At 42.7% G+C, this 13,287-nt stretch overlaps 1 protein-coding gene across 1 annotated transcript in view; it reads right to left on the bottom strand.

Moving 5' to 3' along the window:
• Nucleotides 1-270: 270 nt before the first annotated feature.
• The window catches only part of LOC311122691 (ras-associating and dilute domain-containing protein-like), a gene marked incomplete at both ends in the record, with an annotated part of 14,566 nt that continues 1,549 nt past the window's right edge, over nucleotides 271-13,287 (bottom strand). The window contains 3 exons of the mRNA XM_084197025.1: nucleotides 271-459; nucleotides 6,128-6,240; nucleotides 6,749-6,883. Coding sequence (XP_084053151.1) covers nucleotides 271-459; nucleotides 6,128-6,240; nucleotides 6,749-6,883 — 437 coding nt within the window. The remainder of the gene's footprint in view (nucleotides 460-6,127; nucleotides 6,241-6,748; nucleotides 6,884-13,287) is intronic.

Below are 13,287 nucleotides of genomic sequence, written 5' to 3'. Positions count from 1 at the left end.
TGTAGTTGGTACATGGGGCGGCAGGTAGCTTAGTGGGTAAGAGCGTTGTGCCAGTAACCGAAAGGTCGCTGGTTCTAATCCCCGAGCCGACTAGGTGAAAAATCTGTCGATGTGCCCTTGAGCAAGGCACTTAACCCTAATTGCTCCTGTAAGTCGCTCTGGATAAGAGCGTCTGCTAAATAAGTTAATTAATTAATTAATTAATTAATTAATGTCTGTCTGTTGTATCCTATATCCCAACATGCATCAGTCAGGAAGTGTAGTTGGTACCTGTCTGTTGTATCCCTGCAGCAGCAGCAGGTGAGGGGACTGGTAGAGGGAATGTCTCACCCCTCCTCCCCCAGTTCCTCCCCCCTCTCCCTCCTTCCTCCTTGTCGTGGCCCCCTCCTGACTCCCCCTCGTCCTCAGAGGTCCCGGCAGCGTGGAGTAGTAGCGCTTCGGCTCGTCTGCACCCCCCAACTGGTTAGTACAGGGGATACAGCAGTTTAAATTAGTATCATAATAATAATATATAATAATGCAATAACATTTAAGAATCAAAATCAGACACATTCCGTAATTACGTTCAATATAATAACATTATATAAAAAAAGGTTGTAATAATTCTAATGGATGTACATAACAAAATATAACCCAATATATGACAACATATACACCATGTGCTGCTCCTGGAATGGAGCCGGCTAGCTGGATCAGTAGTTATATTAGTTGGAATAGTTATATTAGTTACATTTACATTTGAGGCATTTAGCATACGCTAAAGCGACTTACAGGAGCAATTAGGGTTAAGTGCTTTGCTCAAGGACACATCAAGAGATTTTTCACCTAGTCGGCTCGGGGATTCGAACCAGCGAGTTACTGGCCCAACGCTCTTAACTGCTAGGCTACTAACTAATAGTGATATTAGTTGGAAAAATTAGGGGTACATTTTTTTGTTATAATATCTCAAGCATAGATTGGTAACTTTTTTTTCTTCTAATTTGGCACACAGAAACTAGAGGTCATGAGTAACTTGGCCTATAGGGGGCGCTGTTATAAAGCAGCCTCACTTCAACCCTCATGTCCGCCGCCACTGTTTGACCTGGAGACTTGAAACTTTGCATGTAGGTGTATTTCCTCATGCTGAACAAATTTACCCCAAGGACCCATAAGTTCCGTTTTTCCTCCATTTCGGAAATTCTGGAAAACCTTTGAAAAACGTATTCTCATTAACCATAAGTCCAAATAACACCATCGGTATGTAGGCCCATGGTACATCTCTTAACGTAGTTTGATTGGTTAAGAGATGGCTGAGTTATTGATTAAATCAGAAAATCAGATTTTACGTGTCCATTTAAATCCTTTGTAAATCCACCCCCACAATGGACTATCAACTTGAAACTTTTTAGGGTCATCGAAGACATTACCATGATGAACCAGGTTATGTTTTCATTGATATCTTTTTTTTAAAAATAAGGAAACTATTAACAATTTACTTTTATGACTAACACCAATGCTTAAAATAATCGTAAAAAAAATATTCTGATTGACTAAAAGTCAGATTCACTCCAAATTTGGTCTTTGCACAAAAGTCCCTAAAGAGTTTGAGAAAATAATGTTGATGCATTCACAGATTGCCACATTATACCAGTAGTAGTATTAGCAAATATGCTAATACAGTGGGGGAAAAAAGTATTTAGTCAGCCACCAATTGTGCAAGTTCTCCCACTTAAAAAGATGAGAGAGGCCTGTAATTTTCATCATAGGTACACGTCAACTATGACAGACAAAATTAGAAAAAAAAATCAAGAAAATCATATTGTAGGATTTTTAATGAATTTATTTGCAAATTATGGTGGAAAATAAGTATTTGGTCAATAACAAAAGTTTCTCAATACTTTGTTATATACCCTTTGTTGGCAAAGACACAGGTCAAACGTTTTCTGTAAGTCTTCACAAGGTTTTCACACACTGTTGCTGGTATTTTGGCCCATTCCTCCATGCAGATCTCCTCTAGAGCAGTGATGTTTTGGGGCTGTCGCTGGGCAACATGGACTTTCAACTCCCTCCAAAGATTTTCTATGGGGTTGAGATCTGGAGACTGGCTAGGCCACTCCAGGAACTTGAAATGCTTCTTACGAAGCCACTCCTTCATTGCCCGGGCGGTGTGTTTGGGATCATTGTCATGCTGAAAGACCCAGCCACGTTTCATCTTCAATGCCCTTGCTGATGGAAGGAGGTTTTCACTCAAAATCTCACGATACATGGCCCCCATTCATTCTTTCCTTTACACGGATCAGTCATCCTGGTCCCTTTGCAGAAAAACAGCCCCAAAGCATGATGTTTCCACCCCCATGCTTCACAGTAGGTATGGTGTTCTTTGGATGCAACTCAGCATTCTTTGTCCTCCAACAACCTGCCCAACAACCTGCCCGCTTGACCCTATCCCCTCCACTCTTCTCCAGACCATCTCCGGTGACCTTCTCCCTTACCTCACCTCGCTGATCAACTCATCCTTGACCGCTGGCTATGTCCCTTCCGTCTTCAAGAGAGCGAGAGTTGCACCCCTTCTCAAAAAACCAACACTCGATCCCTCTGATGTCAACAAATACAGACCAGTATCCCTTCTTTCTTTTCTCTCCAAAACTATTGAGCGTGCCGTCTTTAGCCAACTCTCTTGCTATCTCTCTCAGAATGACCTTCTTGATCCAAACCAGTCAGGTTTCAAGACTGGTCATTCAACTGAGACTGCTCTTCTCTGTGTCACAGAGGCTCTCCGCACTGCTAAAGCTAACTCTCTCTCCTCTGCTCTTGTCCTTCTAGACCTGTCTGCTGCCTTTGATACTGTGAACCATCAGATCCTCCTCTCCACCCTCTCCGAGCTGGGCATCTCCGGCGCGGCTCACTCTTGGATTGCGTCCTACCTGACCGGTCGCTCCTACCAAGTGGCGTGGCGAGAAGCTGTCTCCGCACCACGTGCTCTCACCACTGGTGTCCTCCAGGGCTCAGTTCTAGGCCCTCTCCTATTCTCGCTATACACCAAGTCACTTGGCTCTGTCATATCCTCACATGGCCTCTCCTATCATTGCTACGCTGACGACACACAACTAATCTTCTCCTTTCCCCCTTCTGATAACCAGGTGGCGAATCGCATCTCTGCATGTCTGGCAGACATATCAGTATGGATGACGGATCACCACCTCAAGCTGAACCTCGGCAAGACGGAGCTGCTCTTCCTCCCGGGGAAGGACTGCCCGTTCCATGATCTCGCCATCACGGTTGACAACTCCGTTGTGTCCTCCTCCCAGAGTGCGAAGAGCCTTGGCGTGACCCTGGACAACACCCTGTCGTTCTCCGCTAACATCAAGGCGGTGACCCGATCCTGTAGGTTCATGCTCTACAACATTCGGAGAGTACGACCCTGCCTTACACAGGAAGCGGCACAGGTCCTAATCCAGGCACTTGTCATCTCCCGTCTGGATTACTGCAACTCGCTGTTGGCTGGGCTCCCTGCCTGTGCCATTAAACCCCTACAACTCATCCAGAATGCCGCAGCCCGTCTGGTGTTCAACCTTCCCAAGTTCTCTCACGTCACCCCGCTCCTCCGCACACTCCACTGGCTTCCAGTTGAAGCTCGCATCTGCTACAAGACCATGGTGCTTGCCTACGGAGCTGTGAGGGGAACGGCACCTCCGTACCTTCAGGCTCTGATCAGTCCCTACACCCAAACGAGGGCACTGCGTTCATCCACCTCTGGCCTGCTGGCTTCCCTACCTCTGCGGAAGCATAGTTCCCGCTCAGCCCAGTCAAAACTGTTCGCTGCTCTGGCACCTCAATGGTGGAACAAGCTCCCTCACGACGCCAGGACAGCGGAGTCACTCACCACCTTCCGGAGACATTTGAAACCCCACCTCTTTAAGGAATACCTGGGATAGGATAAAGTAATCCTTCTACCCCCCCCCCTTTACTCCAACCCACCCCCCTCCCCCCAAAAAAAAGAAAAAAAAAAAGTGTAAAGTGGTTATCCCACTGGCTATAAGGTGAATGCACCTATTTGTAAGTCGCTCTGGATAAGAGCGTCTGCTAAATGACGTGAATGTAATGTAAATGAGTTGAGTTTTTACCAAAAAGTTCTATTTTGGTTTCATCTGACCATATGACATTCTCCCAATCCTCTTCTGGATCATCCAAATGCACTCTAGCAAACTTCAGACGGGCCTGGACATGTACTGGCTTAAGCAGGGGGACACGTCTGGCACTGCAGGATTTGAGTCCCTGGCGGCGTAGTGTGTTACTGATGGTAGGCTTTGTTACTTTGGTCCCAGCTCTCTGCAGGTCATTCACTAGGTCCCCCCGTGTGGTTCTGGGATTTTTGCTCACCGTTCTTGTGATCATTTTGACCCCACGGGGTGAGATAATGCGATCGAGGGAGATTATCAGTGGTCTTGTATGTCTTCCATTTCCTAATAATTGCTCCCACAGTTGATTTCTTCAAACCAAGCTGCTTACCTATTGCAGATTCAGTCTTCCCAGCCTGGTGCAGGTCTACAATTTTGTTTCTGGTGTCCTTTGACAGCTCTTTGGTCTTGGCCATAGTGGAGTTTGGAGTGTGACTGTTTGAGGTTGTGGACAGGTGTCTTTTATACTGATAACAAGTTCAAACAGGTGCCATTAATACAGGTAATGAGTGGAGGACAGAGGAGCCTCTTAAAGAAGAAGTTACAGGTCTGTGAGAGCCAGAAATCTTGCTTGTTTGTAGGTGACCAAATACTTATTTTCCACCATAATTTGCAAATAAATTCATTAAAAATCCTACAATGTGATTTTCTGGATTTTTTTTTCTCTATTTGTCTGTCATAGTTTATGTGTACATATGATGAAAATTACAGGCCTCGCTCATCTTTTTAAGTGGGAGAACTTGCACAATTGGTGGCTGACTAAATACTTTTTTCCCCCACTGTATGCTACATTTAAAAAAAAATACTTCTAAAACATTCTTCTCATGAACCATAGGACTGACACCAAATTAAATGTATGAACTTAGTTGGAGAAAAGCTAAGAGATTCGTCAAAAGGTGGCTGAGTTATTGACAAATCAAAAAGCAGATTTTACAGTCACATTAGTAATAGTAGTAATAGTTATTATAGTAGTAATAGTCATAATAGTAGTAGTTATAATAGTAGTCATAGTAGTCATAGTTATAATAGTAGCAATAGTTATAATAGTAGCAATAGTTATAATAGTAGTCATAGTTATAATAGTAGTAATAGTTATAATAGTAGTCATAATTATAATAGTAGTAATAGTAGTACTAGTCATAATAGTAGTAATAGTTATAATAGTAGAAATAGTAGTAATAGTCATAATAGTAGTCATAGTTATAATAGTAGTCATAATTATAATAGTAGTCATAGTTATAATAGTTGTAATAGTTATAATAGTAGTAATAGTAATAATAGTAGTCATAGTTATAATAGTAGCAATAGTCATAATAGTATTAATAGTAATAATAGTAGTCATAGTTATAATAGTTATAATAGTTATAATAGTCATAATAGTAGTAATAGTTATAATAGTGGTCATAGTCATAATAGTAGTAATAGTTATAATAGTAGTAATAGTTATAATAGTTATAATAGTTATAATAGTCATAATAGTAGTAATAGTTATAATAGTAGTCATAGTTATAATAGTTATAATAGTAGTCATAGTAGTAATAGTTATAATAGTAGTAATAGTTATAATAGTAGTAATAGTAGTCATAGTAGTAATAGTTATAATAGTAGTAATAGTTATAATAGTAGTCATAGTAGTAATAGTTATAATAGTAGTAATAGTTATAATAGTTATAATAGTAGTCATAGTAGTAATAGTTATAATAGTAGTAATAGTTATAATAGTAGTAATAGTTATAATAGTAGTCATAGTCATAATAGTTATAATAGTTATAATAGTAGTCATAGTTATAATAGTAGTCATAGTTATAATAGTAGTCATAGTTATAATAGTAGTCATAGTTATAATAGTAGTAATAGTCATAATAGTTATAATAGTTATAATAGTAGTAATAGTCATAATAGTTATAATAGTTATAATAGTAGTCATAGTTATAATAGTAGTAATAGTTATAATAGTAGTCATGGTGTACCTGGTTGAGACTGGTCTCACTGAGGGAGCGGCAGAACGTGGTCCCAGGTCGAGGTAGTGTCAGAGTTCCTTTAGCTCGGTTCCTCTGTAGCTTCCTAGCCTGGGCGTTGATATCTAGAGAGGAGAGGAGAGGGTTCAGGTCATAAAGAAGAGAAGGAGAGCTGTGGGTCACCAACACAGACCTGAATCAGGTGGAACAAGCAGACTACAAGAATCAGATAAACCAGATGAATCATGTGAATCAGCTGAATCAGGTGTAACAAGCAGACTAGAAGAATCAGATAAACCAGATGAATCATGCGAATCGAGCGAAGTGAGTGAGTCATGGACATGCACCAACATCCACACAGAGAGACCCACAGCAACCACATAACACAGAGACCCACAGCAACCACATAACACAGAGAATCTATGTCAGATGGCTCCTGTGGATGGATGTCCTATACAGAATGTGGTCCTATAGCGGGTGTTGTGGATGGAGTGACATGGCTTAGGTGACGGGGGGACGGGTGGTGGGGGGGGTGGGGGGGTTTAAGTGGTCTCCAGCAGTTCCAGGTGGTCTCCATGGGTGATGACAGACAGACAGCCAGGTGACAGACACCCTACCTGTGGCCACGCCCACCTTTAGAGCCGGGGGTGTTGGGCTGTACCACCCGACCACGCCCACCTTTAGAGCCGGAACGCAGAGGGGAGGAGATGATTCTACCTAGACCAGACCGGACCATTAGGGCTGCGAGGAAGGGGGGTGTTTTGGGTCCTACGGAAGGACAGGGCAGAGAGGGGGGTGTCTCAGAAACTAACACCTCCCAGACACTACACATACATGGTACAGTCTGGCATGCACACACGCCACATGCTAAGAACACGCTAAGGAGAACACAGGTCAGGTTAGTTGGAAGAACACACTAAGGGTCTGTGGTGCTGGCGCGTGTACGTGAGAACACAGAATTCTTAACGCATTCCCCCTTTCAGTAGTAAGGTTTGGCAACATTGTTTGGTGAGCACCTTATCTGGTAACTCAGCGGTGAGACACACAGCCTGACAGTATGTACACCAGTGTTATAGTACTTGAATCCATGAACTCAGACTTGACTCAGACTCAAGTCATGTGATTTCCTTAACTCGTGACTGGACTGGGACTCGACGATTGGTGACTTTGTTTTCAGAAAGTCTCTCTTCCTTGCATTAGATAGCTACTGTATAAGCAGTCTAGCCCTACTTAGCCTTCTAGCCCTACTTAGCTTTATAGCCCTACTTAGCTTTCTAGCATTACTTAGCCCTACTTAACTTTCTAGCATTACTTAGCTTTCTAGCCTTACTTAGCTTTCTAGCCCTACTTAGCTTTCTAGCATTACTTAGCTTTCTAGTATTACTTAGCTTTCTAGCCTTACTTAGCTTTCTAGCCTTACTTAGCTTTCTAGCATTACTTAGCCCTACTTAGCTTTCTAGCCTTACTTAGCTTTCTAGCCCTACTTAGCTTTCTAGCATTACTTAGCCCTACTTAGCTTTCTAGCCCTACTTAGCTTTATAGCCCTACTTAGCTTTATAGCCCTACTTAGCTTTCTAGCATTACTTAGCTTTCTAGCATTACTTAGCCTTCTAGCCTTACTTGGCTTTCTCTCGGACTTGGACCCAAAGCTAGAGACTTAGGACTGGACTTGGACTGGACGTTTAGTGACTTGACTACATCACTGGTATACACACGCCCAGCTAGACAGCACCCAGAGCAGAGTCAGTATACAGTATTTCCATGAACACTGTAACATAGAGAGAGGAGGGTTAGGATGGGCGTGATGGAGTGTGTTAGTGTTAACGATGACTGAACTGTACCGCTGCGTTACACCACTGTTGCTGTGTGGCAGTGTGTGTGTTTGTAAATGTTGCAAGTTTAATCTATCTGTGTATTAATTCCATGTAAAAGCCACTGATCAAACGCACACACGCGCTGCTACATTGCAGATGTCCATCCTCTACCATTGATGTATCCTAGACTTACTAGTCTCTCTAGACAGACGGGTCACTAGTCTCTCCAGACAGACGGGTCACTAGTCTCTCCAGACAGACGGGTCACTAGTCTCTCCAGACAGACGGGTCACTAGTCTCTCCAGACAGACGGGTCACTAGTCTCTCCAGACAGACGGGTCACTAGTCTCTCCAGACAGACAGGTCACTAGTCTCTCCAGACAGACGGGTCACTAGTCTCTCCAGACAGACGGGTCACTAGTCTCTCCAGACAGACGGGTCACTAGTCTCTCCAGACAGACGGGTCACTAGTCTCTCCAGACAGACGGGTCACTAGTCTCTCCAGACAGACGGGTCACTAGTCTCTCCAGACAGACGGGTCACTAGTCTCTCCAGACAGACGGGTCACTAGTCTCTCCAGACAGACGGGTCACTAGTCTCTCTAGACAGACGGGTCACTAGTCTCTCCAGACAGACGGGTCACTAGTCTCTGCAGACAGACGGGTCACTAGTCTTTCCAGACAGACGGGTCACTAGTCTCTCCAGACAGACGGGTCACTAGTCTCTCCAGACAGACGGGTCACTAGTCTCTCCAGACAGACGGGTCACTAGTCTCTCCAGACAGACGGGTCACTAGTCTCTCCAGACAGACGGGTCACAAGTCTCTCTAGACAGACGGGTCACTAGTCTCTCCAGACAGACGGGTCACTAGTCTCTCTAGACAGACGGGTCACTAGTCTCTGTAGACAGACGGGTCACTAGTCTCTCTAGACAGACGGGTCACTAGTCTCTCTAGACAGACGGGTTACTAGTCTCTCCAGACAGACGGGTCACTAGTCTCTCTAGACAGACGGGTCACTAGTCTCTCTAGACAGACGGGTCACTAGTCTCTCCAGACAGACGGGTCACTAGTCTCTCCAGACAGACGGGTCACTAGTCTCTCCAGACAGACGGGTCACTAGTCTCTCCAGACAGACGGGTCACTAGTCTCTCCAGACAGACGGGTCACTAGTCTCTCTAGACAGACGGGTCACTAGTCTCTCCAGACAGACGGGTCACTAGTCTCTCTAGACAGACGGGTCACTAGTCTCTCCAGACAGACGGGTCACTAGTCTCTCTAGACAGACGGGTCACTAGTCTCTCTAGACAGACGGGTTACTAGTCTCTCCAGACAGACGGGTCACTAGTCTCTCTAGACAGACGGGTCACTAGTCTCTCTAGACAGACGGGTCACTAGTCTCTCTAGACAGACGGGTCACTAGTCTCTCTAGACAGACGGGTTCTTCTGTACTGACCGGCCACACAGCAGGAGATAAGGAGCTGTGGTTTACTGCTGACAGGCCACACAGCAGAAGATAAGGAGCTGTGGTTTACTGCTGACAGGCCACACAGCAGGAGATAAGGAACTGTAATGTAGAGTGATAGTGTTGGTATCAGACCACTACTACTAATGTAGAGTGATAGTGTTGGTATCAGACCACTACTACTAATGTAGAGTGATAGTGTTGGTCTCATACCACTACTACTAATGTAGAGTGATAGTGTTGGTATCAGACCACTACTACTAATGTAGAGTGATAGTGTTGGTATCAGACCACTACTACTAATGTAGAGTGATAGTGTTGGTATCAGACCACTCCTACTAATGTAGAGTGATAGTATCAGACCACTACTACTAATGTAAAGTGATAGTATCAGACCACTACTACCAATGTAGAGTGATAGTGTTGGTATCAGACCACTACTACTAATGTAGAGTGATAGTGTTGGTATCAGACCACTACTACTAATGTAGAGTGATAGTGTTGGTATCAGACCACTACTACTTATGTAGAGTGATAGTGTTGGTATCAGACCACTACTACTAATGTAGAGTGATAGTGTTGGTATCAGACCACTACTACTAATGTAGAGTGATAGTATCAGACCACTACTACTAATGTAGAGTGATAGTGTTGGTATCAGACCACTACTACTAATGTAGAGTGATAGTGTTGGTATCAGACCACTACTACTAATGTAGAGTGATAGTGTTGGTATCAGACCACTACTACTAATGTAGAGTGATAGTGTTGGTATCAGACCACTACTACTAATGTAGTAGTAATGTAGAGTGATAGTATCAGAACACTACTACTAATGTAGAGTGATAGTATCAGACCACTACTACTAATGTAGAGTGATGGTATCAGACCACTACTACTAATGTTTAGAGTGATGGTATCAGACCACTACTACTAATGTAGAGTGATAGTGTTGGTATCAGAGTGTCAGACCACTACTACTAATGTAGAGTGATAGTGTTGGTATCAGACCACTACTACTAATGTGGAGTGATAGTATCAGACCACTACTACTAATGTAGAGTGATAGTGTTGGTATCAGACCACTACTACTAATGTAGAGTGATAGTATCAGAACACTACTACTAATGTAGAGTGATAGTATCAGACCACTACTACTAATGTAGAGTGATGGTATCAGACCACTACTACTAATGTTTAGAGTGATGGTATCAGACCACTACTACTAATGTAGAGTGATGGTATCAGACCACTACTACTAATGTTTAGAGTGATGGTATCAGACCACTACTACTAGTGTAGAGTGATAGTGTTGGTATCAGACCACTCCTACTAATGTAGAGTGATAGTGTTGGTATCAGACCACTACTACTAATGTAGAGTGATAGAGTTGGTATCAGAACACTTCTACTAATGTAGTGATAGTGTTGGTATCAGACCACTACTACTAATGTAGAGTGATAGTGTTGGTATCAGACCACTACTACTAATGTAGAGTGATAGTGTTGGTATCAGACCACTCCTACTAATGTAGAGTGATAGTGTTGGTATCAGAGTATCAGACCACTACTACTAATGTAGAGTGATAGTTTTGGTATCACACCACTACTACTAATGTAGAGTGATAGTATCAGACCACTACTACTAATGTAGAGTGATAGTATCAGACCACTACTACTAATGTAGAGTGATAGTGTTGGTATCAGAGTATCAGACCACTACTACTAATGTAGAGTGATAGTATCAGACCACTACTACTAATGTGGAAACCAGGCCGCCATCATGGAGCTGGATGACACGCTCAAGTACTCCTTCCTTCAGTTCGACCCCGCCCCTCGCAGAGGAGAGCCCCATGTGACCCGCCGCACTCCTGACTACTTCCTGTAAAAGATCCCACTTCCTGTAAAGCATTGCTGTCGAATCTTCTTAGTCAAGAAGGTGGGAAAAGGGAGCGACCCACCATCGGTATAGAGTTGTGACAAATTAAGCATCCATCTATCCATGGACCAAAATGTGTGCCATCATTAACCAATGCAAAATGAGAAAAAATGTCACATTCATCTTTAAAGAAGACCACACAACCTACACCCACCACAGTCCCGTTCCTACTCTCTGTGCATGACGTTGTATTTATATCTCTGAAAATGATTCTTCATGATAAAGATTACAGTGGCTGTGTAGTGCACTATAGAGGGATAGGGTGCCATTTTGGAAGCAGACAGTCACACAGTACCTGCTGGTTTTGTCAGGAAAAATATCTGCTTTGAATGAATTAATCTGCTGAGATTAATTCTTAAATGTAACTGTTGTGTTAGGACCGTAATTATGAAATAGATAGGTTCGCCTGAACTCGGCATGGCCTCTAACTGGAAGATTGCGGTAAATATGATATGTTGTGGGGGGGAAATTGAGCAGAAATTCTATGGCTTTTTTTGTGTGATTTGAAATCATTGTTTTTCAGGGTTGGTTGGGCATTGGATGGAATTGAATTCTTCTTTCTCTTTGCACTTTTGTATTTAATTTTTATCACATGACCATGACAAACTACAGCATTCTGTTTTATAAGTGGTTATCCCACTGGCTATAGGGTGAACGCACCAATTGGTGAGTCGCTCTGGATAAGAGCGTCTGCTAAATGACGTAAATGTGCCCTTGAGCAAGGCACCTAACCCTAATTGCTCCTGTAAGTCGCTCTGGATAAGAGCGTCTGCTAAATGACTAAAATGTAAATGTAAATGTAATGTAGAGTGATAGTGTTGGTATCAGACCACTACTACTAATGTAGAGTGATAGTGTTGGTATCAGACCACTACTACTAATGTAGAGTGATAGTATCAGACCACTACCACTAATGTAGAGTGATAGTCTCAGACCACTACTACTAATGTAGAGTGATAGTGTTGGTATCAGAGTATCAGACCACTACTACTAATGTAGAGTGATAGTGTTGGTTTCAGATCACTACTACTAATGTAGAGTGATAGTGTTGGTATCAGACCACTACTACTAATGTAGAGTGATAGTGTTGGTATCAGACCACTACTACTAATGTAGAGTGATAGTGTTGGTATCAGATCACTACTACTAATGAAGAGTGATAGTGTTGGTATCAGACCACTCCTACTAATGTAGAGTGATAGTGTTGGTATCAGACCACTACTACTAATGTAGAGTGATAGTATCAGACCACTACCACTAATGTAGAGTGATAGTATCAGACCACTACTACTAATGTAGAGTGATAGTGTTGGTATCAGAGTATCAGACCACTACTACTAATGTGGAGTGATAGTGTTGGTTTCAGATCACTACTACTAATGTAGAGTGATAGTGTTGGTATCAGACCACTACTACTAATGTAGAGTGATTTTGTTTGTATCAGACCACTACTACTAATGTAGAATGATAGTGTTGGTATCAGACCACTTCTACTAATGTAGAGTGATAGTGTTAGTTTCAGACCACTACTACTAATGTAGAGTGATAGTGTTGGTATCAGACCACTACTACTAATGTAGAGTGATAGTGTTGGTATCAGACCACTACTACTAATGTAGAGTGATAGTGTTGGTATCAGACCACTACTACTAATGTAAAGTGATAGTGTTGGTATCAGATCACTACTAATAATGAAGAGTGATAGTGTTGGTATCAGACCACTACTACTAATGTAGAGTGGTAGTGTTGGTATCAGACCACTACTACTAATGTAGAGTGATAGTGTTGGTATCAGACCACTACTGCTAATGTAGAGTGATAGTGTTGGTATCAGACCACTACTACTAATGTAGAGTGATAGTGTTGGTATCAGAGTATGAGACCACTACTACTAATGTAGAGTGATAGTGTTGGTATCAGACCACTACTACTAATGTAGAGTGATAGTATCAGACCA

This window comes from Coregonus lavaretus, assembly GCF_964263955.1.
Source record: "Coregonus lavaretus genome assembly, contig: HAP1_SCAFFOLD_3227, whole genome shotgun sequence".
In the NCBI taxonomy this organism is placed as follows: domain Eukaryota; kingdom Metazoa; phylum Chordata; class Actinopteri; order Salmoniformes; family Salmonidae; genus Coregonus; species Coregonus lavaretus.
This window is presented reverse-complemented; position numbering and strand designations above follow the sequence as displayed.